Raw genomic sequence first — 25,417 nt, 5'->3', positions numbered from 1 at the left:
ATGTCAGAATTCTAAGATTAAAGTTAGATTTCTGAGATTAAAGTCAGAATTCTGAGATTAAAGTCAGATTTCTGAGAAAAAAGTTATATTTCTGAGAAAAAAGTCATAATTCTGAGATTAAAGTCATAATTATGAGATTAAAGTCAGATTTCTGAGATTAAAGTCAGATTTCTGAGATTAAAGTCAGAATCCTGAGAAAAATGTCAGAATTCTGAGATTAAAGTTAGAATTCTGAGATTAAAGTCAGATTTCTAAGAAAAAAGTCATAATTCTGAGTTAAAGTCAGAATTCTGAGATTAAAGTCAGATTTCTGAGATTAAAGTCAGAATTCCTTCATTTCTTTTTTCTCTTCAGTGACCCTAATCCTCTTCCATGGTTTCTCCACTAGCTTTCTTTCATGTTTATTATACTCTGGTAGCAAAACAGTTAAAAAAATACAAACCAACAATCTTAAGCTTGTTTCCTTAAATCAGGAAAGAAAAGAAAAAATAAACAAATGACCAGAATCTTTTACTCGCTGCTAAAATATTTCCACAGACATTTTATTTTCTGCAGCTCAGCAAAGTTTGTTTCTGCATTAGAAAAAAACACTTTTAATATTTTGGCTTCATCTTAATAGAAGCCTGAGTAATGTGGAGTTGGATTATTAAAAGCACCAAAACAGTCTGAACCCTGTTATTAACATTTATAACAGATTACTTTTCTCCTTTTTAAGTGAACTTAAGGTTTTATTTACAGCTCAGATGAGCAGCAGTGTGGCTTCATGCAATCAACGATCACGTCGTCACAACTACTGTAGCTTATTATCAACTAGATTTTATACGTTTAGTGAACTAAGCATTAATATAAACTGAAGGCCTCAAAAACAGTTGATTTACTTTCATTTTCTACAGTCATCGTGGAATTATGTGCAATAGTTTATTAGATGTAAGTCAAATGCTGTCCATGATGTTGACGGATTGTTTTGTCTGATGTCAGGAGTGAGACGGTCTGTCCCACTCCACCAGGCTTCTCACTGGGAGACCCGCTCCTCTGCTTGGAGACGCCTGTGTCTCCTCCTCGTCTTGAGTGAAGTCCCAGCAGACGGCAGGTGTCTCAACAGCTGCAGAATTATTAGAAGTCGAAACCTCTGGTGCCTCAGATCCCACCGTTTGCGACAGCATCTCCCCTCCTTTCATCAAATCTGAGCTCCCAAAGTCAAAGGAGCTGCTTTTCTCACCATCTCCCCGTCCAAAGTTCTCCGGCATGTCCATCACAGATGGTGAGGATGGGCAGGTGGCAATATCCTCCTCAGTGAGACTCAGCATAGGCAAGATGCCCTCCAGCTCGGTGATTTCCATCAGCCGGAGGACCTCTGTGGTGCTGGGGGTGAAGTCCTGTCCTCTGCAGGACTCGTGTGTGTCCAAGACAGAAAACCCAGCTTCTAGCTGTGAGACCACAGCAGGTCCCAGTCCAGAGTCGAGTAAAGCACTCGTAGAGTCTGACTGAACAAGGCCGGTCAGGTCTGCTGTGCACTGGGAGCTGATATCAACGGGGTATCCTCCCTTCACCACACCTTCCGTTAGGACTGTCGGACCCTCCTGGGAGACGACCGTGACTCCTTGTGTAGCTGAGCCCACAGCAATAGGAGGTAAAGTCCTGCTGACTGAACTCGCTGAAAGAAAAACGAACAAAAACATAAAAGAATACAGTAACTGCCCGCAGATGTGCAGCCAGCTGTCTGCAGTACCTGCCACAGAGCTCTGTGTTTGAATCTGACGGGGCCAGTTCCGTCTGGCAGTGAGCCTCTTCTCCTCTTCATCACCATCAGGACACGGCGGTGGCTCTCCTCCCATCACCAGGCCTAGAGGTGCAGCCCGCGCCCACTGCTTGGACCGAACGCATTGTAGACAGTCCATAATCCAGCGGCTGTTCCGCCACACCACATCCAGGCGCTGCAGGAATGGGAGCAGAGAAAGAGTCGACAGATTTTCAGTCAGTTTTATAGTTAGACGACTTCCAGTGAGTGGATTAATCTGACTAAAATGGCCTTTTCGAGCAGATCTATGTAGGATTAGCAGATTCTCTACAGCGGATAACCGTGTGAATGGCCTCAGTTTGGAGAAATGAAAATTAGTTCTGGTCAAGCTAACAGCTAGCTTGGCTACAATCTGAAAAACTCCACAGCAGTTTATGGAACCACTACAAACCTTTACACTGCTATTTGTTGCTTAATTTAGCAATGGATAAAGGGTATCTGCAGGTTTAAAGGAGCCAAATTTAAGACATTTTAAGACCTTTTTTAAGGCAACTTTGATCAAATTTGAGCTATTTTAAAAAATTAAGTTTAAGCTATAATTTCCAGCTACTGACTGGAACCGGTGCTAACCACGTCGCGAACGTGGGATTAGCCATCCATTTACCATTAAACTTGCACTTCCCCATGGCGCAAGCTCCCGCTAGCTTAACCAGCTAATGTGCTCATCTAAAAATATTCCCCTTTCACAACCAACTGAATGTGAACGGTTCCACTTACGGCAACATCGTACACAAAAAATGCTGAACACTAACTAGAAATTCACAAAAATTTCATAGCAATAAAAGAATCTTGTTTATTGCGTCTTTGGTAATTTAAGACCTTTGGAAACTGTATTTAAGGATTATTTGTCATTTTTAAGGAATTTTAAGGCCTTAAATTTGGAAAAGCTAATTTAAGACTTTTTAAGGACCTGCGGATACCCTGGGATATTTGGCTCTGGAGTCTTCTTTTTATTTATTTATTTATTTTCCCGTGTCCTGTCTGGCTGTGAAGCAAACAGAATTGATGTCTGAATGCTGGTAACAAGCCTTACAGATTTACTCTCAGGTGGAGCATCAAAGCGTCTGCTTTTAATGTCACGCCTGATACTTAAAACTTTATTGTTATTGTTTCTGAATGCTTTTTAATTCCGACCAGACACGGAGACAGAGGTGAAAGAGAAAGGAAGAGACAAAAGGTGTGTGTGTGTGTGTGTATGGAAGGGGGGGGGGGGGGGGTCCACAAAAATAAACAATAATGAACAAGAGTCTGCTTCTAGACCTGCAGAAAGAGAAAAACAAAAACAAAGACAAAAAACAAACAAAAAAATGGGACACAACAACAATACAACAAGATCAAGCTAACACTGCGTCAACTTGATGACACCAGGGGCAATCAACATTGTTTAACTAAACAATCACAATGATAAATCACAGTGCATTAAGTGCCCACCATAGCCTTAAGACATGTGTTGAACGTGCCCAAGTCCACACTTATGAGAGCACCATGTGAGCACGCGCTTGTTTATGTAAGGTTTCTCTATAGGAGTGTACAATAGAGAGTGTGAGGGGCCACAGATCTGCCCCCCAAAGATGTGCAGGAGACGGAGGGAGGCTCTGGAGTCTTCTACAACTAGGGATGGGTACCGAAATCGTTATTTTTTAAGGCGCAGACTGAATTCCATAGTACCGACTGAGTACCGATTCACGTCATATGAAATGGTGCCTTTTTTCGGTACCCTTGCCGCTCACCGGCGCAAGAGCGTAATGTCGTCAGTCACTGTGAGCGAGCTGTAAACAAAGCAGCAAGGCTGAGAGGAAGCGTTCTGAAGTTTGGGTCCACTTCACTAAATGGGATGGGTAACTGGGTGACGACGAAACCAGCAACAACGATCTAAGTGAGGCCTCATCATCTTAATCTGCTCCGGTAGGTAAATAAAATGTTTAAGATAATGTTAGCTTTATATGTTAGCTTCCATTCAGCTAATGGTGCGTTCGCTTTCTCCTCGGAACTCCGAAATTCCGACTAGAGGAAAGCAAATGCACTCTAAAGTTTGGCTTCACTTCACTAAATGCGATGAGCTGTTGGGTGATGATGAAACCAGCGACAACAATCTGAGTGTGAGGCGTCTTAATCAGCTCTAGCAGCAAATTAAACTGTTTAAGATAGCGTTAGCTTGATAGTTTAGTTTTTGTTTACATAGCTAATGGTGCGTTTGCTTTCTCCTCTGAAATTCCAACTTCCGAGTAGGAAACATAACGGCAAAAGGAATGAAGATACACAGTAAATTAAGTTCACAGCTTGGGTTTGTTTTTGCATCATTTAGAAACGGTTGTGGTTAAAGGTAGGGATGTCCTGATCAGGTTTTTTTGCCCTCGAGTCCGAATCAATTGATTTTGAGACTCTGCCAATACCGAGTCCCGATCCGATACTTTCGATACGTAAAAAAAAAAGAAAAAGAAAAGGAAGAAACAGTTCCAGAATGTTCCTTATTTTAATTTAATTACCCTTTTATTTTAATTTTTAACAAAAGATCACTTCTGTGAGGTAGCTTAAACAATCAAGTAATAAATAACACAAATTCTTCACTTTTGGACTTTATTGCAAATATAAAAAGTCTTATATAAAAACAGATAGCACTTCTACTTAAAATACCTGGCAGGGGTCTATTTTGCCTCGGCCCCCAAAATGCTTAGTTACGTCCCTGGGCATGGGACGGAGTTCTGAAGATGATCTGAATTGATAAATTATTGCTTTATGCAGGTAGAAACGTGTAGTGGGATCAATCTACCTACATTTTATTTTTTTAAGAACTTTGTTTTGTTTTCTTTGTTTTTATTTTCCCATCTTCCTGTCCTGTCTGTCTCTGATCTTCCTGCATCTCCCAGTCCTCCAGAAAAACTCCTGCCTGCTTCCTTCTTTTTCACCTCACAAGTAACTTTTTAACCAGCAGATCAAATAGATCTATTGACCGCAAAAAAGCGGAGTGTGCGCGGCGCTGCCCGGCTGCGCCAGCGACGAGCGCTGCGGCGCGAGCGCGTCCACACGTCATGCTCAAATACAGACAGAACTTACCAGAGAGAAAATGAACGGACACAAACAACTGTGTATTAATTGTATATTTTTGGTGACGCCACTTAGAAACTTAGAAAATGTTACTGTGGCCGTGTGCAGAATGCAGCTGGAGTTCATGAATAATCAGCGGTCTGCCTGCCGCTCTGCATTCTCTGCCCCAAATGAATCCCTGCTACGCTGAGTCCATATAAAATAATATAATAAAGGTAGAAACTGGATCGTTTTTGTGCTCCTTCTGGGTGTGTAAGTTAAGGGCATCAGGGGAGCCTGACAACCTTTAAGGAGAACCAAGTTGCTCTCCTGTAATTTGAACCCGGTATCCAACTCCGGATCAGTCTGAAACCACGTGATCGGGGCAGATTTCCGATCATGTGATCGGATCATGTTAGAGACTTTTGTACAACACTACGATGATAAATACAAACAGTTGTCTGTTATTTATCATGACATTTATCAAATATGGTTATATATTGGGAAAATAATATATATTTAATAAAAAAGCGATTTAAAAGCCCCCTGTGTGAAAACCATTGAAATCATGATGAAAAAATGTGACTCTTTAGCGCCGTGCAGTTCAGAGAAAGTATTGCAGCTATGGTGGCCCACTCATGAGTTTGACTGTATAATCAAATTGTAACCTGTGTAGCCTAACCCACACGAAGCTTAGCATTTATAATTATGACAGTTTTATCAGCCTACCAGTTCTGAAGGATGCAGCTAGTTCTGTTTGATCTTGAAGCTGTCACGATTCGCACACAGAGGAGGAATGACGTCAACCGGGAGGTCAGGTGTTGTGAGAAATTGTGTTCCCCCGAAATATTCTGTCCCCCCGTGTCGGGAGATCGCACTTCTGGCTATTTTCACAACATTTGTGATAAACCTTTGCGGGAAAATGATGTAATGTAATGTAATAATATTATGCTTGTGATTTTTTTTATCTGTATTTCCTCCTAAAAACAATAAAAAGATACAGTAAAAACTTTCTTGTTCACTCTTTTGCAGCAAGCTTATTTATCATTTTCGAAAGTTATGTAAAAGATGTAATCTCACTCAGTTTAACATCTTTTATTTGAGGTAGTTTAGTCCTCATAATGGACAATAAGTTCTGTGGATTTGGAAATATTTGCTCTTGACTGCCTAAGGCAAACAGAATATTTCAGGGGAACATAATTTCCCACAAGCATGCATGCAGTGAAAACTCGCACTGCTCATCAGCGCAGGTGGGCGGACTACTTCCGAGAAGACGGAGCTGTAAAGAGACATTTGAACCGCGGATGCGCAAGGATGTAAGAAGAGCACAGCTGTTAAGGGACATTCAAGATAAGACCAAAGGTTTGGACACGCAACGGTCAAGAGCGGTCTAAGTAAAAGGGTCAAGTCTGACAGTCAATTAAGCAAACTGTGATTGAAAGAAAGGTCTTCGTGGCAAACCTGGGTTCATTCGTGTATATTACCGAAAGTGTATTTAACGTTTATTGGAACTTATAAACTAAGGATTTCAGTTAAAGGGCCAATAATTTTCTATATTGGTACATTTTATTTGTAACCTTTATTTGTTTAAAAGGTGTTAAGTATTATATTTGACGACATTTAGTACTGCATGAGAAGTAGTTTAGTGTACTATTTGTTATGAGTTACTGCCAGATGTGACTGCAAAGGACACAATTAGTGTATAGTTCGACAGACAGGTTTAGTTAGTTATTTAGACGTAAGATGACTGAACCAAATCAGCCCCTATTTTATTGTGAAGAAGATCAAGAAGTTGAAAGCTCAGAAGTTTCACAAGGACCTGTGGCTCGAAGAAAGAGCCAAAGAGTCAGGACTCTCACAGAAAAGGGAAAAGGAATGCAGGATGAAAAAATTAAAAGCCTTCGTCAGAAATTCAACTACCTTTTTGAGAAGTGGAGAGTATGTGCCAAAGCATCCAAACGATCCTTATCACAATTAGAATCCTTAACTGAAGATTTACTTAACGACATTATTGGTGATGTAACAGGACTTTCTGCAGATGTTCAGCGGGCATTCAGTGAGTTACGTCTTAACACACCTCCTGATCAGGAAACACGGCGCAAGGTGGATCTCTGTGTACAGATATCTAAGTTTATTGTATCCAAAGCTAACAGTAATGTTGAAGGAAGGCCAGAGGAAGAAGAACAAGAATGGCCAGATATGGGATCTCTGTTTGAGTCAACTATCTCAAAGTCCCGTGCTTCTGAACGCTCCAGTAAATCGTCTGTAAGACACCAAGAAGCTGCTGCAGAAGTAGCTGCAAGCCAAGCTGTTCTAAGAGTGCTAGAAGAGCAAGAAATTGAACAGAAAGAAATTGAGAGGCTTGAAGCTGAAGTAAAAAGAAAAGCAGCCGAGCAAGAAGCTTTAAGTAAAAAGCTTCGTCTGGAAGGAGAAGCAGAGGAACTCAAACTGAGAATGCAAATAGAAGAAAATGAAGCAAAGTTAAAGGCTAAACAAGAAGAAGAATACGCAACTCTGCAACGGTCTCTTGATGAAAGAAAACGTAAGTTACAGCACTTAGAGAAGGTGAAAGATCTATGTGCAGCTCAAGCGAGGATGCAAGTGTATGATCAGAGCAGTGTAACGGAGGACATCATAGTGGACATGTCAAACACTAAGGATGAAGCCCTCCGACAGCCGAGTCGTGAGCTACGTCAAGGGCACATTGTTACCCAAGCTACAACAAACAATGTAGACAATGTTACAGCAGAGCTTGTTAAGGCGCTAGCAGGAGCATTAAATGCTAGCAGGATACCGGTTCCAGAACCACCAATCTTTAATGGGGATCCACTAAGATACAGTGACTGGAAACTCTCATTCCACACGCTCATTGATCAGAAGAACATTCCAGAACAGGAGAAAGTATTCTATCTTCGCCGCTATGTGGGTGGACAAGTAAAGAGTGCACTGGATGGATACTTCCTGCTTGGAACTGAAACAGCTTATGTTGCTGCATGGAAGTTACTTGATGAAAGATACGGTAATCCATTCATAATTGCAAAGGCCTACAGAGATAAGCTTCAAGCTTGGCCCAAAATCTCAGCAAAAGACAGCATTCAGCTAAGAGATTTTGCAGACTTTTTACATAGCTGCAAAACAGCCATGTTTCATATTAAGTCATTAGAGATTTTGAATGACTGCAGTGAGAACCGAAAGATCCTCACCACGTTACCAGATTGGCTCACAGCTAGCTGGAATCGTACGGCTACGGAAATTGAGGAAGCAACCCATAGGTTTCCCAATTTCAGCCAGTTTGTTTCATTCATCACAAGAGAAGCAAAAATCGCCTGTAACCCTATTACATCGTTACAGTCACTAAAGCAGAGTGAGTCCAACAGTCCAGAAAGGTTGAAACCTGCAAGACAAAGAAACATTGAGGTTAAAACGTTAACTACAACTACTCAAGAACAGACAGTTGTGACCTGCATGTTCTGCAAAGGGCCCAATCATGTGCTCACGAGATGTAGAGGCTTTCTGGAAAAGGCTGTGACTGACAGAGTCAAGTTTATTAGAACAGAGGGATTGTGCTTTGGTTGTCTCCAGCCTGGCCACCAGTCAAAGGGCTGTAACAACCGAAGTATTTGTGAAAAGTGCAACAAAGGACATCCTACGTGCTTGCACGAAGAACGTAACAAACAAGAGCAAATTCCACAACAAAACGAGACGGATGTAAGTTATAAAAATCCAACTCAAAGGAAGCAACCTCAAACTCAAGGAGCGACATCTACGGCTACAACGAACAGAGTCATCTGTCAAGAAGGTCACACACAAACTTCAGCAATAGTTCCTGTTTGGCTCTCGTCTTCTACAGAACCAACACGAGAAATACTGACGTACGCTCTGCTAGACTCTCAAAGTGATACTACCTTCGTCCTCAGTGAGATCGCAGAATCTCTGGATACTCCTAAAGAATCAGTCAAGTTAGAGTTATCGACTATCACGTCAAAGACTACAATCGTTCAGTCTCAAAAGGTAAAGAATCTACAAGTTTGTGGGTTTTACTCAAACAAAACTATTCCTTTGCCACCTGCTTTCACGCGAGAGTTTATTCCAGCTAACAAAGATCATATTCCGTCAAATGAGACTGCGAGGGCTTGGGCGCATCTGAAACATCTTCAAGCAGAGATAGCTCCTCTGCAGGAATGTGAAGCAGGACTGTTAATCGGATACAACTGCTCGCAAGCATTACTTCAAAGACAGGTTGTGTCAGGCAAAGAAAATTAACCCTACGCACAGCATACAGACCTCGGGTGGAGTATAGTGGGACAAGGTAGCCAATGCCTGAACTTTGGAGATGCTATTGGCATCAGTCATCGCATCATAGTGAAAAGGGTCGTCCCAGACCTTAATCATTCTGTTGATCTACAGACAAAGATACATTACGTAAACAGAACTAAAGTGAAAAACATCACTCCTTCTGAGATCATTAAGGCACTAGAGATAGACTTCCCAGAAAGAGGAGTTGATGACAAGAAGGTGTCTCAAGATGATCTTAAGTTTCTTTCTAAACTTAAAGAAACCATCAAGCAGAACGACGACGGACATTATGAGATGCCACTGCCATTTCGTGATGAACGACCTAAACTACCAGACAACAGAATATGTGCAGTGTACCGTCTGAAATGTTTGGAGAAAAGACTAAGGCGAAACAAAGAGTACTGCAAGGATTATGTCAAGTTCATGGACGATATGATCTCCAGAGGTGACGCAGAAAGGGTTCCGGAACAAGAGTTAAACAATCCCGCGTGGTATATTCCCCACCACGGGGTCTATCATCCACACAAACCAGGGAAAATCCGAATAGTATTCGACTGTTCGGCCAAGTACCAAGAGACGTCCCTGAATGACCATCTGTTGACTGGTCCCAATTTAACAAACACATTGGTAGGAGCGCTGTGTCGCTTTCGCAACGGTCCTATCGCATTAATGTGCGATATAGAGAGAATGTTCCACCAGTTTTTTGTAGAAAAGGGAGATCAAGATTACCTACGTTTCTTATGGTGGGAGCAAGGAGACCCTAGCACGACACCATCGGTCTATAGATAGAAGGTCCACTTGTTCGGAGCAGCTTCATCTCCTGGATGCGCCAATTTTGGCCTGAAACATCTTGCGGCGCAAGGACAAGGTCGGTTCAAGGAGAATGTCATTCGATTCATCCAAAGAAATTTCTATGTCGATGACGGCCTGGCGAGCGTCTCAACAGAGAAGGAGGCTATTCAGGTTGTGAAAGACTCAAGAGACTTATGTGCTACGGGCAAACTGAGACTCCATAAGTTTGTGTCAAACAGTGAACAAGTACTTGCATCTATTCCTGAAGAGGAACGCGCAACAACTAAGACCCAAGACATGTCTCTTAGTTTACCTCACATTGAAAGAGCGCTTGGAGTCGAATGGTGTGTTTCATCGGATACATTTAAGTTCAGGGTACAAGTCAAAGCTAATCCGTTGACCAGAAGAGGTGTACTTTCCACTGTCGCCTCAATCTATGATCCTTTAGGGTTCATAGCACCATTTGTCCTTCTAGGCAAACAAGTTCTCAAACAGATGTGTAAAGACAAAGTAGACTGAGACGAAGAAATTCCAGACTATTTGAACGTGCTTCAGGGGAATTACACCCATTTCACATGGATCACGGTGCATCGATGTAAACAAACTGGCTGCTGCTACCAGCTTATATGATATGGAGCGATCACTGGCTGATCGTTAACCACGGCTGGTCAAGGAGTGTTGGTGAGCCAGGGACACGCTGGAGATCACGTAAACAATGCTGAATTATCCAGCAGCTAATCGTGGCTCACGGCTGGCGTGGTGGAGATCGGCGTCACAAGCCACCAAGCTACTAGTTAGCCATGCCTAAAGCCGGGGAACAGCTGTGCATGCTGCTCGTAAACTCCCACGGATTACCAACAAAAGGTGACCAAAGTCCAAAAGTAACATTTGAGAAGAAGCCCTCTGAATCTCAGTAACGCGTGGAGAACTATGTCGCCTTTAGTAAAGTGTTGTGGAGATAAAGTAAACAACGCTGATTTAGCCACTAGCTAGTGGACGAGCGTGTTGGGCCAGATGGCAGGCTGCGGGAAGAAAGGAGACTTGAGTAGAATTACTTTGGAACGGACACGCTGGGATCGGATCGGGAGTTCTGGTACTAGGAAAAGATGGATGAACAACTTGAGGTAAGTTTGGGAGTCAGAAACACTAATCGGAGGCTGGCGTCCAGCTAACAGCGGGCGGGGGTCTGAACATATGTGGCTTCCTTGTGTTGGACATGATGAGGAACTGACAAATTTTATGTGCTGTTGATTTAATTGTTTATTATTCAAACTAACAAGTACAGCAACTGTGTAGTAGCTATTCTTTTCTACTTCTTAGTTGAATTAGCAGGCTCCATGCTTCCAGGGCGCACTGCTGCCCTCTGCTGGTTCTTTCAGGTTATAGTCATAGTCCAAAGGGAGCTCGTACATCCCTAAACAGCTACTGTACTTTAAGATGTTGGATGACCATGGAGCGTCGACCACAGTTTATGTATTTAAAAAAGTATTATTTCAAGTTGAGAGGAATATTTAGAATTGAAGTTGGTGAGAAACATTAGAGAATAAGGACAAGTTTGTGAAATGGAAACGCAAGATTTGATAGTTAACTGGTGAAAAATATCACACACTGTGCCTTTAAATATTCATCAAACACTCAAAAGTATCAAAAATTGAAACCGTTAAGTACCGTTATCGATTTGTAGGTACCAGGAATTGGTACCGTTTCGATTCAAATGTCAAAGATACCCATCCCTATCTACAACAGGTCAGATGTGGATCACTCATCAGCATTCAACACTCTTTTTTTATTTGTTTTTTAATAACGTACCCGAAAAAGGTCGGTGATGTTGCTGAGCCGTTCTCGGGCTTCCTGCACCTCTTTGGTGTCGAGCGCCTCGCGCAGAGCCTGCTGAGCCAGATGAGAGTCCATCTCCAGTCTAACCCAGGCCTGGCAGTACTGGCAGAGGAAGTCTCGATCATACGTCCAAAAATGACCTGATGAATCAAGCAGAGAGACAAACGACTAAATCCAACAATGCCCGTTTGTGTCCTTGTCCAAGGAGGCTGGGGTTTCTGTCTTTGGTTTGAGGCTGTACCAAAGTTGGCCTATTAGGTGTTTGAATTCTCACCTGAACTATTAACTACTACACATAACGCATCTTAGTGCAGTTTCTTTCCTCAGATTCTTTGAACATGTCTCACTCATTTTCTTCAACACATCTGCAGTAGTCTCTAGGGCTACGTTCACACTGCAGGCAAAAGTGCATCAAATCCGCTTGTTCCCCACACATCAGATTTTTTAAGACAGTCTGAACGCACAGATCCAATTTATTTAAATGCGATCCGTGACACTTGAATATGTACCGATTCCGACACATATCTGATGTTTTTGAAAGCGACTGCAGTCTGAACGGTCATGTCGCGTTAAATCTGTCTCCTACGTCACTGAGTCAGCGGAGGTGAGCGTCGTGTGTGGATGTTCCTGAGGAGAGGCGCTGACAGGAGGGTTCAGGAGTCTGTCTGGACTTCCTGTTTTAGGTTTTGGAATCAAAAATACAAGAAATAATGAGAACGGGAGCTGGAGGTGCTGCTAGAGCGAAGCGTCTCACCGGTCTCCGTGAAGGGGGGGGGGGGGGGGGGGGTTCTCCGTGAATGATTTAATGCCGGAACATTTTCGGTAAATAATAATTCAGGGAGACGGCGGGAACAAGGAGTAAAATAGTTTAGTTTAAAAACAGTTTCCAGACCAAAACAGAAGAATTAACAGGTGTGAAAGTTTTTACTAGTGGATCTAACTCCGCTAATTTACGTCCACTAACTCCAGCTGTTTCTGTAGTTTCTGATTCCTCCACCTCACTCAGCATGGCTCTATTAAACACCCGCTCTGTTAACAAGAAGTCCTTCCTGCTCAATGATCTAATTCTGTCTAAAAACCTGGATTTTCTGTTTCTGACTGAAGTTTGGCAGCAAACATCTGATTATTCTGCTCTGATTGAACTCTGCCCGAGTGGTTATTCTTTTCTTAGCCAACCCCGGGGTTCTGGTTGTGATGGAGGCCTAGCTGTTGTTTTCAGAGACCATCATCCATGTAGCTCTACAACCTCTGGTCACTTTGCTTCCTTTGAACTGCAGCTGGTTAAAGTCAGGCGTAAGGACCCGTTCTACTGTGCTGTGGTCTACCGTCCGCCTCGTCCAAACAGTTCTTTCCTTCAGGAGTTTAGTGACTTTCTATCCTCCACTGTGAAGCTGTCCAGACTGGTGATTGTTGGTGACTTTAACATCCACGTTGATGATCCCTCTGATCACTTTGCCATGAATTTCTCCAGCCTCATGGACTCCTTCAGCTTTACCCAGCATGTTTCTGGCCCCACACACACCAGGGGGCACACTCTAGACCTTGTTTTTATCCTGAGTCTAAATGCTGACAGTGTTTGTCCTGAGGACATTTATATTTCAGATCACCATTGCATTTTCTTTAACTTCTCAGGTTCTGCGTCCCCACCTCCTGCTCGCCGTATAGTTAGTTCTCGTTTTCTTAATGAGAGCACAGCTAGCCATGTTTCTGCTGCTTTTGATCCACCCTGTTCTTCTGATAATGACCCAGATTCCTTAACTTCTCAGTTTAACAAGCACTGCCTCTCCATTCTGGACAACATCTGTCCTGTCAGAACCAGATCAGTTCCTGCAGTGAACCCTACTCCCTGGTTTAATGACAGCCTTCGCAGCCTGAAGCGCCAATGCAGAAAAATTGAGCGTTTGTGGAAGAAAACCCATCTCCACGTCCATCTGCTGTACCTAAAGGATCTTCTGACATCCGTTAACTCTGCAGTCAGAGACGCTAGGGTTTCCTATTTCTCCAACCTGGTGTCCCAGAGCAAAGGGAACCCCAAGGTGCTGTTTAACACCATCAGCAGCATCGTCTCTCCTGCCTCTCCTACAGCCTCCATCCACTCAGTTACAGACTGTGAGAACTTTCTGTCTTTCTTTGTGGACAAAGTCAATAAGGTTAGATCTAGCATCTCTCCTTCAGCCTTATCGCTGCCTCTCCCGACTCCAACCAGGCCCATCATCCTAGATAGCTTTGCTCCTGTTTCTTTGCCTGAGTTAACCAAACTAGTTAACTCTATGAAGACCTCTGCATGCCCCCTCCACATCTTACCCTCATCTTTGTTTAAAAGTGCTTTTCAGTCCATCGGTCCCAGCGTGCTCTCTATAATTAATGCTTCTCTGGTTTCTGGTCAGGTCCCTGCTTACTTTAAGAACGCTGTAATCCACCCGCTTCTTAAAAAACCGAGTCTCGACCCCTCTCTCCATAGCAGCTTCAGACCCATCTCTAAACTTCCGTTCATCTCCAAGATCTTCAATTCAAGTTCAATTCAAGTTTATTTATATAGCGCCAAATCACGACAAGAGTCGTCTCAAGGCACTTCACATGATAAACATTCCAATTCACAGTTCATTAAGCCAATCAGAAATGATGTTTCCTATATAAGGAACCCAGCAAATTGCATCAAGTCAGTGACTATACAGCAATCCTCATACTAAGCAAGCATGCAGTGACAGTGGAGAGGAACACTCCCTTTTAACAGGAAGAAACCTCCAGAGAATCCTGGCTCAGTATAAGCAGCCATCCTCCACGACTCACTGGGGATCGAGAAGACAGAGCAGGCAGAGACACACACACACACACACACACACACACACACACACACACACACACACACGTAATGTGTCTATAGTTATATTGTGATGTCTTAGTAAAATTGTATTTGGTGAAAGATAAACTTTATTGTATTTATCCTATCTTGGAAAAGGTTGTGGATAAACAACTCACAGCTGCTCTTGATGAACATAACATCTATGATATCTTCCAGTCAGGTTTTTGTAGAGTTCATTCTACTGAAACAGCTCTTCTTAGGGTCTCTAATGACCTTCTGACCCACAGTGATGCAGGGGACTGTTCTGTTCTGGTCCTGCTGGACCTGACTGCAGCCTTTGACACTGTTGACCATCACCTGCTACTGGAGAGGCTGAGAGACTGGGTAGGCCTATCAGGATCTGCTCTGGAGTGGTTCTCCTCTTATCTTTCTGAGCGCTCCTTTTCTGTGGCTGTCTCCAAGTTTAGATCCTCCACCACCTCTCTTACCCATGGTGTCCCACAAGGTTCTGTGCTGGGGCCTCTGCTCTTCCTCCTCTATCTGCTTCCTCTTCAGCACATCCTGAGCTCCTTCAAAGGAATCTCCTACCATCTTTATGCAGATGACATCCAGCTGTACATCTCCTTTAAGCCCCATGAGATGTCTAAGCTGCAGCTGTTACACACCTGCTTAGACTCGATCAAAACCTGGATGGCTGGGAGCTTTCTTCAGCTGAATGAAGATAAGACTGAGATCTTCATCTGTGCTCCAGACAAGCTGGTTCCCAAAGTCAGAGACTCTCTTGGTCAGCTTGCTTCTCACACCAAACCTTCCATCAGGAATCTTAGTGTGACCTTTGACCTAGCTCTCAGTGTGTGCTTGTATGTGTGTGTGTGTGTGTGTGTGTGTGTATGAAGCTGACAGTCCTTTCTGTTGCTCTTATGTGACAGCGGGGGGTGGGATGGTGCGTGCACATGTACACGATCCGCTGCTGTTTCTCACCAGTCTCAGCTGATGGAGGGCCCTACTTTTGTTTCACTGCCGTGTGCCGTTCGTGTCAGCGGACATGGTAGGGTCGGGGAGGGCGGGGCATGACGCTTAGCCTGGCGGGTGACCAAGCAAAACCTGGCGTGCCGCCAGGCTTATAAAGCGCTGGGGGAAACCCTGCAGTCACATCACTCATCTTGTAACAAAGCCCAGTCCCAAAACTCGCACGTCCACCCTTGTGTCCTTCAACTGCACGTTCCCGGTCTGGGACGCGAGTGTGGCAGTGAACGGTTGGATTTAAAATGACGACTTTTGTCGCCAATGGCAGTGAATGAGTTAAAAAACAAGTGAAAATTGTTTCTCGGTGAACTTGGTCTTTAGTAAGGCCTTTTTCCACCGAGCTTTAATTTAATGTGAAATACCACAATGCGTCTTCAAGCAGGTTAGCTTAACCTTCAGCCGAATAAAGAGGTAAAACGTCTTTTTTCCAAGTCTCTGTTAACAAACTGAACGGTGCAGGTGGATCTGATGGCTTCTAGGTTTCTTCTCTTACCAAGTTCAAAGATCTGCAGGGGCATGGTGAGGCCTTGCTCCTCGGCCCCCACTAGAGGCCAGTAACTGGAGCTGAAGTCCTCACTGGGAGGTAGAAGCAGCAGCATGGACATCTTCTCACCAAACTGCAGCAGCTCTCGTGTGTACACACCATACTGGTACGCCTGCAAAAATCACAGAGATACAGAAGGAATGGGAATGGTGCACATCTAACAGAGAGTTGTCTAGACCAAGGGTCTGAGACCTGCGGCTCTGTAATCCTCTTCAGTAGAGTTTTCTCTAACTTATACGTTTTCCTGTAACAGCTCTTTGGATCAAACAGACCTCTGGACCAGATAACTAACTGGAATTTTAAAAGAAACCTAAATGTTCTTCTCACACAGGATCAGATCAGTCTTTTACCCTGTAGAGGGGGATGTTGAGCTTTGTCAGGAGGTGTGTGATGGCCACTCGCAGCGATCTGATGAATTCTGCCAGACCACTGCTCTCCATCGGGCTGCCGCCCTCGCTGCTGTAAACGTGACTCTGGAGCCAGGCCCACTCCTCTCTGCCAACACAACAGAAATGTTTTCACGGCCGTACGACCGCCACGGCGCGCTGGGGCGTGTGTGTTGGTCACACCTGGTCACGTGGGCGCTGGGTCGGACCCGTGCGTGGCAGAGCAGGTTGGGAAGTCTCTGAGGGACCAGGACCCTGATCTGTTCGACTGAGCTGCACAGTTTCAGGATGCCCACGTACAGACCCGGCTGCACCCACTGATTGCTGTGTCTGTGAAAGGACAGCTTGTCCTGAGAGCACAGGAAATTCCTTTAATGGATTATTGGCTACAAATTTAATTTGGGCTCACTAAAATAAGTCCTAATTTCTGTGTAAAGCAGCGTACGGTGCACTACTGCTGCTTGGCCAAACACAAACCGACCTCCAGCTGGTCGTAGAGAGTGTCCATGGCGGTGGGCTCGGGCAGCAGCGGGGTTCTGCTGCGGTTCTTTTCCAGCCGAACCAGAGGAATCCAGTGGAATGGGGGATCAGGAGGGCTGGAACAGTCAAGTTGAGCACAGAAGGAATTGCAAACAGATCAAAACAACTATGAAACCAGTTTGGCAGACTACAATGTTAGCAGGCTCACCTGGGAGCATTTGGGAATTCCTTCAGAGTCACCAGTAAAACGTTGCCCTGCCGATCCTTTAGGGGCTCAAAGTAAACCTGCCCCAGGTCCATTGTTCCCAGAGAAGACTGGACGGCAAACAAATGAGGATCGCAACACAAAAACATGAGAATGAGGGTGAAACACAGTCTGTGTGTGCAGGTACCGACTGACTGAGCCTGACTGAGAAAGGGGGGGAGTGGAAAAGATGTAAAGAGGAAATTCAAAGTGTAATTATACCCTATTCAGTCTTTTATTTGGGCAATAAGCAGCTAATTGTTCTACCTGTAGCTGGGAAATAGCTCGTAGGATGTTGTGCCTGTTCTGAAGGAGGGAGGAGGGAGAGGAGTGGGCCGAGGATAGGGCCTGCTGGAGCCAGGGAACCTGCTGCCATGCACAGGACAGCTGTGGGGAAAGAAGACGGACAAGTTTAGGATGCAAGGAGGGAAAATGTTTTATTCTGAAGTAACAAAAAAGTGCCGTTATTCAAAGTTTTATTCCAATTTTGGCTCCAGTTCACCGCGTTGCAAGTGTCCTCGTGTGTTGTCATCTAAATAATGCACGCTTCTGGAGCCTAAAATCACGGTTTTAAAGCTCTCAGGGAGTGGTTTTACAATAAATCTGCTGTGGTCTCCAGTTTAAATCAGCTCTGGCTTTCTACGTACTGAAGAGGAGGAGGAGTTAGCCAGATGACTTGGAGCAAGTCCAAAAACTTGCATTTACACACTTGTGGCCCTCATTTTTCCAATGGTGCGAATGGACCACGGCCACGGCCCTCAGCACCCTTGATTCAGACTTCGCCGAAGCTCGCAGCGATGTGGACTTTGACGAAGGGTAATACCAACAATCATTGCTGCCATTAAATTTTGAGAAAAAGGTGGAGAAATGGCTCAAGTGCCCTTGCCCAAAAGTATGTATTATAATTATCAGTCTATTGAATGTTGTGTTATTGTGCACATATATGATTACAATCAAATCTGATGGAAAGACGCATTACACGTGTGTTGAAAAAAGTTAATTGACAACGGTGCTGGTGTGCAATTTCATCATTTTTTTTAACGTCGTATTGAGCAGCAAAGCAGAACAAACAGTGTCTTCATTTAGCTAGTCGCTAGTTCTGCGGCTATCATTTGTTTACTACGCAAGTCTTATGTGCACTTCCACCAAGTGCACTTCACAGAGGACCGTAAGGTGCAGTGTGGGTGTTCAAATCGAATCAAACTTTATTATACAGCACTTTTCATGCACAGGAAGCAACACAAAGTGCTTAACAGATTAAAATGACCCACATAACCCACATTCCCTCCCTTTCCCACACTTAAAACTATTATGACCGTTTCACCCATAATCCACCAACCATTTCCAGGCAGGCACACACAAACAAACACACACACACACACACACACACACACACACACACACACACACACACACACACACACACACACACACACACACACACACACACACACACACACAACACATTAAAAGACCACAGTAAACACTAGGCTGAGCTCAGATTGGACAGGTAATGAAAGACACGCCATCATGGGAGCCATCTGCCTCGACAGCAGCAGATCGACAGCAGCAGCCAAGACACCAATCCATGGAGCCCTGGGAGGGAGGGTGGCAACCCCCACCACTACCTGGGCACTACCCAAGGAGCGCCCCAGCCGCCGCCGCCACCGACCACCGGTCCCGAGGCAGAGGGCTCCACAGAGCAAACACTGGAAGGAGTAAAATACGTGACATGTAAAATAACAAGAGCTAATATGGAAAATATGTAAAATGTATGATGTAAAATATGTCATGTGTTAGGACTGAAGTCCAAGTTGGAGTATTATTTATTATTATTCATGATAATTTCACTCCTTTTGGCACGAAACGTCGCTGCTTCAAATAGAATCCATTATAGTCTTTTGGATTGATCCAAACCGGTCGTGTGTTTTTAATGGCTTTAGTCCTGGCGGTGGAGACGAACAACATTATTAATGATATAAAACATGATCTCCTTCTCTTTTACTTTAATGGCGGATGACATACACCAGTGGTCCGCAAATGGTGGCCCGCAGGCCACATCCGGCCCATGAGCCCTCTCTTTGTGGCCCACAAACCCCGCGCGCATCCCCCACCCCCGACGGCCGACCGGGAGGTGTAAGATAGAGCTGAGGAAAATAATCAAATAATCAAAGAGTGAGAGAGGATCGGAGGACGCTCCTCCAAACGTGTTATTATTTTCATAATTTCATTATTTCTCCTGGAAGCGCTCAGTCAGACCGAGTGCTGTGGTGTTGGGAGATCCGGTCTTGGGGGAGGCGGGGGGGAGGTGGGGTCAATGACGGCGGCTGCAGCGTAACCTGTCTCTTTTGTTTAGGGCCACAGAGAAGTTAACAGGAGAAATAGAAGATAGAAGTTCTTGTTCCACTTTATTCTTTTGTTTCATGAAGATAAACTGATGTTAAATCCAGCTTAAAGAGAAACTGGGAGGAAGCTTTGGTTCATTTTGAGTTACAGGAGGTCTTGTTTCCTATCTGCTCCTCCAGAGACAGCATGGACATGAGGGTTACATGGTGAGGGTCACACAGGACAGGTTAGTGCAGTCACACAGCCGAGCTGGAGGGGGACAGGTACTGCTCTTCTTTATATTGCATGCTTGTGTGTTATGTGCATTACAGCCAGCGACCCCCCCCCCCCCCCCCCCCCCCAGCCCTCTTGCTTCTGGGTCTTTTTTGTGAGTGGCCCTCGGACCATTATAATTGAGGACCCCTGACATAAACCAAACATGACCTTTGACATTTCGAAGGATTTTGTGATCTCACAAATCTAGCAAGGAGGATGGCGAAGACGCTCCCCCGGTATGGATTAACGCATCGTTCTGTGCCGCTGATGCCTCCAGTGTGGCTTTGGGTTGCTAATGTTAGCTTCTACTAGCCAAGACAAGCTTAAAGCCTCCTCCTCCAGGGAGAGACACGCATGGATGGAGACAATTTACCCTCATACTTCTCCATCTCCTGGGGAGTGCTGCAAAGCAATTCCCCGCCAGGACAACAGAGGGCGTAGCGCTGTTCTGTAGTATCCTGTCATGTATCCGGTCCAAGATAGTGTGTTTATATTGTGTTTTTCTGTATTTAAGAGACAACGTGTAGTTTTTAACCATCAGTCTCTGGAAATATCCATCAAAATGTTGTTGAAAATGAATGAAATGATGCCCAGTTGTTGAAAAATATTGGCAGCTTCATAACATATAACCATAAAATCAGGTCTAAAATACATGGGAACGGGTCTAAGTCTCAGGACAACTCTATATTAGATGCTATGTTTCCTTCTACGGGAGCCCAGGAGGACAAAATGCATTTACTGATTTGTAACAGACGATAGAAAACTTTCACTATTGTCACGACCCTCGCCCCCTCGGTTCGTCCTCTCATCCCAACCTGAGCCTTTTGTCACCGCTGCAAAGGATCCAGCACCAGGGACAGTGCCAGGAGTGGCCTGCTCACACTCTCCAGCGCCACAGTGCCAGTTCAGGACCTCGGAGAGAGGCACACCGGCAAAGACCGCAGCTGACCTGCATCAGCCATCAAGCAGCTCCCAGGACTTAAAAGAGGGGAGAAACAGACAGTCGAGGAGAGCCAGGATTAGCCTGTGTTCCTCCCTAGCTCACGGACCGTTACCACTCGGGTTTAAGGCTATTCACTCCGTTACCGTTTGGGTTTAAGGTTGTTGCTAGAGATCCAGGAGTAGCCTGAGATTCTCCCTCGCTCATTATTTGTTTAAGGTTTTCTACTAAGGATCCAGGATTAGCCTGGGTTCCTTCTGAGCGTGTTTCACACGCCTGGCTAATGGTAAAGCCTTTTGTGGGGTGTTTGCTATATGGTTTTGACTTAATTATCCTCTTTAGAAGGATTTAGCTGACTGAACATCAGTTTCTGATCTCGGTGGTTTTCTTTTATCCCCATAGGACTTTTGAGCCGGGGATATTTATCGTTTAGGTGGTTGTCATCTTAGTTTGGCAGAAAGCCTTTTCATAAGCAGTTAGTCTGCTTATGTTTTCAGTTTCCACCTTATTTTGCACCGTCATTGTTAAACCTTATTTTTACCGTTCAGACACGGACACCTTGTGTTAATAAATCATTTTGTTTTTACTCTAACCTCCTCGTCCTTAATCCACTCACACACACCTACACCTATTTTCTTGTGTTAGTCCCCTCATCCTCCTAGACCTTCAGAGGGGGCGTAACAACTATTCATAAAGCTTGTTGTACACATTTACCTCTTCACTCCGTGCCAGTGCTGAAAGGAGGTCTGAGGCTTTTTGACCCTAATGGGCATCCGTTGGTAAGGTCTTAATCCAACACAAATATAATGCTTGCTTGCAATGATTTAGGCGTCTACTGCCCCCTTTCGCCAGAGAAAATACACACTGTCTCTTTAAGACACTTTTTAACACGGACAAATTTGCGCTCGCCACCCCTAAACCCACGTTTGCCGTCATTTCCTTCCACGAATAAAACGCTTGCTGTGCATCTTTCCTCTCCTCCAGTCACGGGGGAATAAAACGATCATATTTTTCGAGTTTTTCCGCGACACATTCTTTAAGCTGCTCCGTGTCCGCCGCTAGATATCCTCGGCTCTCTTTATGTTTTGAGGGTGGCGCTGTAGACGACAGCGGCGTCCTGACCAATCACAAGCTTGCGTTCTCCATCTCGACGGACAGATATTTAGAAAAGAGATCTCGACTCCGTCCGTCCTTGCGAGCCCGTCGGAGAGCCAACGAAAGGACGGATAAAGGCGTTGCATGCTTCCATCCCGATGCAGACAGAGAAGTATAAACTAGGCTTTAGTCTCTCCTGGATGCTAAATCAGCAGCAGCCTTCCCTGTCGCGAGCCATGAAGTGTGACGTAGATCCGTGTGGTCTTTCCTAATCTGAGCGTTTTCCCGTCTACCAGTGGCTAACGCAGGAAAAGCCAGCATGTTACACGGTGACCAATCGTACCTCTAAAATAACAAGTGAAAACCGGTTTCTCCTGGTCTTTAAAGTCACTCTTTCTGACGCTTTTACACATCCCGTCTTTGATCAGCTCACCTTAGCAAACCACAGGAAGTCCTGTGTGAAGGAGGTGGAGCAGCACTGGATCTCCACCAGTGGGATCTGATCTTCAGCTGTAACCAGGATGTTGTCCTTGTGGTAGAACACGGTTGCCAGGTATACCCCCCTAACGAAAACCACACAGAAAGACTAAATGTTTAATCAGATCAAGCTTTAAACCTGCTAGAGGAAAACAGCATCAGTGACCTGAACATCACCTGAAGTGAGCAATCGTCAGCAGCTGTGGTTTTCTGGAAGTTTAAAACTAACTGTTGAGTGGTTTGTATGCCTCGCAGCGGTGCTCTGATCTCAAACGTCTTCTTTTAAAATGCTCATCTTATAACTACAGCAGCACTAACTGATGCTCTTATTCAACAGCAGCTAAATAACAAGCGTTTGGACTAGCGCTGCTGTGATGCACCACATCTAAGTGATTCTCCTCCATCCCCTCAAGGCGTGGTGAGAACCGTGAGGCGAACGAGCGCTACCTTTGTAGACGACGAACAAACTTGGTGGTGGACCGGAAGAGCTGTTTGATGCCTCGAGACACCGACAGACGCTTACCAGGACTCTGCGGCTTGAAACTCTCTGTGGAATTGAAGAGAAGAGGAGGATCAGACTAGAGGAAAATCTTTTCATCTACCAGAATACATTTACTGGGACTGAAATGGGCATTCGAGCATTCAAAGGTGGTGCTGTGTGGGCACTGAAATGCTGAAAACATTTCACTTTATTACAGTGAATGTCAGCAGATTTGAGATCATTGAGTTTTTTTTGATGAATTCTTTAAACAGGGTATCTGCAGGTTTAAGGGAGCCAAATTTAAGACTTTTTAAGACCTTTTTAAGGCCACTTTGACCAAATTTAAGCAGTTTAAAAAAAATGAAATTTAAGCTATGATTTCCAGCTATTGCTTGGAACGCCGGGAACGTGGGATTAGCCATCCAGTTACCAATAAACTTGCACTTTCCCATGGCGCAAGCTCCCACTAGCTTAACCAGCTAATGTGCTCATCTAAAAATATCCCCCTTTCACTGAATGTGAACGGTTCCGTTTACGCCAACATCGTACACAAAAAACGCTGAACACTAACTAGAAATTCACAAAATTTTAACAGAAATAAAAGAATCTTGTTTATTGGGTCTTTGGTAATTTAAGACCTTTGGAAACTGTATTTAAGGATTATTAGTCATTTTTAAGGATTTTTAAGGCCTTAAATTTGGAAAAGCTAATTTAAGACTTTTTAAGGACCCGCGGATACCCTGTTAAAAAGCAAGTGAGATATGTTCTGTTTAAACACACCACCTGAAGAACATATATTGTTTTATTTTACACTAACAATAACTGATTTAGTTAAAGAGCAAGTCACCCCCAAATCAACTTATTTTCCTGATAAACTATATAAATGTGTGTCTAATCGTGCTGCAGACACGTGTAGTCAATAGTTTTGCACTTTAGTGCATTTTAGTTAAAATTTTAATTTTCTGCCTAAAACTGTCAGTGTTGAGCCGTTGTCAAGTAAAAACTCTGCTCTGCATTTGAATTTAAATCTGCCATCGCTATTGGCTAAAAGGTACCCTAGAACGTTAGCTGGTACCATATGATGTCACAATGTCGTTGTGAGCCTGTGTGTGTGTGTGTGTGTGTGTGTGTGTGTGTGTGTGTGTGTGTGTGTGTGTGTGTGTGTGTGTGTGTGTGTGTGTGTGTGTGTGTGTGTTTGTTAGCGGCTCCGCCCTCTCGGTCTGCTAGGCAACAGTATTTGTTGCATTTTTCAAACAGGAAGTGGGAGTTGAAGAATCTGGTAGGGGGTGACTTGCTCTTTAAGGAATGAAACGATACATTAGAATATTCAAATAACTCTTTACATGAAACTCTGAAGCAGAGTGAGTATTGAGGTTTTGCTAAAGTCAAGTGACAGCATGCTGCTCAGTGATCACGTGTCTCATGGGGACAGATCTGATTGGTTTGCAGTATTTCTAAATAAAACTGCCTTCAATTCAATTCAATGTTTTACCATATGACCAACAGGTGTAGTAGTGTTCTCAACGCAATGAGTAGAAAGAGGCAACTTAAAGACCAAGGTCACTCGTTTAATCAACACATCTGCAGTGGTCTCTAGTATAAATGAGCGTCTTGTGAGTCGGTCTCTGAGGGAAAAAAGCTCTGGCACTCCTGTTTCAGGAACTAGAAGTGAGCCAGACGACAAGTAAGCAGAAGATGTCAGGTTATGGAGTCTTATTTCCTGACATTTGGACATCTCTCCTCTGATTGGCTAATAGCAACACGACTCTACCACTGACTCTGTTTGCTCTGCAACACTGATGTTTCATCTCCACAAATAACACAAGCCTGGAGGAGTTTTGCTGTGTTGTGGAGTTGCTAATGCTAACGGTTAGCTTCTACTCTGCTGTTTCCTGGACACAAATTCATCAACATCCTTCCCCGTCGTGAGCCAAGATGGATGAGTCCATGAATGTTAAGTGACAGTGTGACGTAGATCTGTCGGGCTTTTCTAATCCTAGAGTTTCACCGTCTGTTTTCTACCTGAGGCTAATGCAGAAAATGGGGGAATAAGACTATTTTCATGTTCAGCCTTAATGTGAAACTCAGAAGGACCGATCTGCAGTGTAGGTGATGGGACTGGGCCTTGGATTATTACTCATTATTATTCATGACAATCAAACATCTCTCTTGTGACTGGCTAACAGCAACACGACTCCATCACTTCCTCTGTTTGCTCTGCAGAGTGGATGTTTTATCTCCAAAAACAACACAAGTCTGGAGGAGTTCTGCAGTGTGGTGGATTTGCTAATGCTAACTGTTTGCTTCTACTAGCCGAGACGTTCTCTGCTGCTTCCTGGACCCCGAATCAACAACAGGCTTCCTGGTCGTGATACAAGATGGGTGAGTCCAGGAATGCAAATTTACAGTAGGAGGTAGAGTGGGTTGTCTGATAATCGGAATGTTGCAGGTTTAATCCCGGCTCCAACAAGAGAACTGTGCTGTTGTGTCTTTGGGCAAGACACTTCTATCCACCTTGCCTGCTGGTGGTGGTCGGCGGGACCGGTGGCGCCTGTGATCAGCAGCCTCGCCTCTGTCAGTGCACCCCAGGGCAG

General features: G+C 44.3%; 1 protein-coding gene across 2 annotated transcripts in view; it reads right to left on the bottom strand.

Annotated features, from left to right (window-relative positions):
- Positions 1-508: 508 nt before the first annotated feature.
- LOC107376263 (ankyrin repeat and fibronectin type-III domain-containing protein 1) overlaps positions 509-25,417 on the bottom strand; it is a 57,098-nt gene continuing 32,189 nt past the window's right edge. For both annotated transcript variants that reach the window (XM_070542090.1, XM_015945274.3), the window contains 11 exons: positions 22,790-22,889; positions 22,299-22,428; positions 17,497-17,616; positions 17,194-17,300; positions 16,987-17,101; positions 16,689-16,855; positions 16,470-16,614; positions 16,069-16,231; positions 11,720-11,886; positions 1,730-1,934; positions 509-1,654 (listed from right to left, as the gene is read on the bottom strand). In XM_070542090.1, the coding sequence (XP_070398191.1) occupies positions 975-1,654; positions 1,730-1,934; positions 11,720-11,886; positions 16,069-16,231; positions 16,470-16,614; positions 16,689-16,855; positions 16,987-17,101; positions 17,194-17,300; positions 17,497-17,616; positions 22,299-22,428; positions 22,790-22,889 (2,099 nt within the window). In that variant the 3' untranslated portion in view covers positions 509-974. The remainder of the gene's footprint in view (positions 1,655-1,729; positions 1,935-11,719; positions 11,887-16,068; positions 16,232-16,469; positions 16,615-16,688; positions 16,856-16,986; positions 17,102-17,193; positions 17,301-17,496; positions 17,617-22,298; positions 22,429-22,789; positions 22,890-25,417) is intronic.

This window comes from Nothobranchius furzeri, chromosome 12 (assembly GCF_043380555.1).
Source record: "Nothobranchius furzeri strain GRZ-AD chromosome 12, NfurGRZ-RIMD1, whole genome shotgun sequence".
NCBI lineage: Eukaryota > Metazoa > Chordata > Actinopteri > Cyprinodontiformes > Nothobranchiidae > Nothobranchius > Nothobranchius furzeri.
The sequence above is the reverse complement of the archived record's forward strand: the minus strand, read 5'-3'. Positions and strand labels throughout refer to the sequence as shown.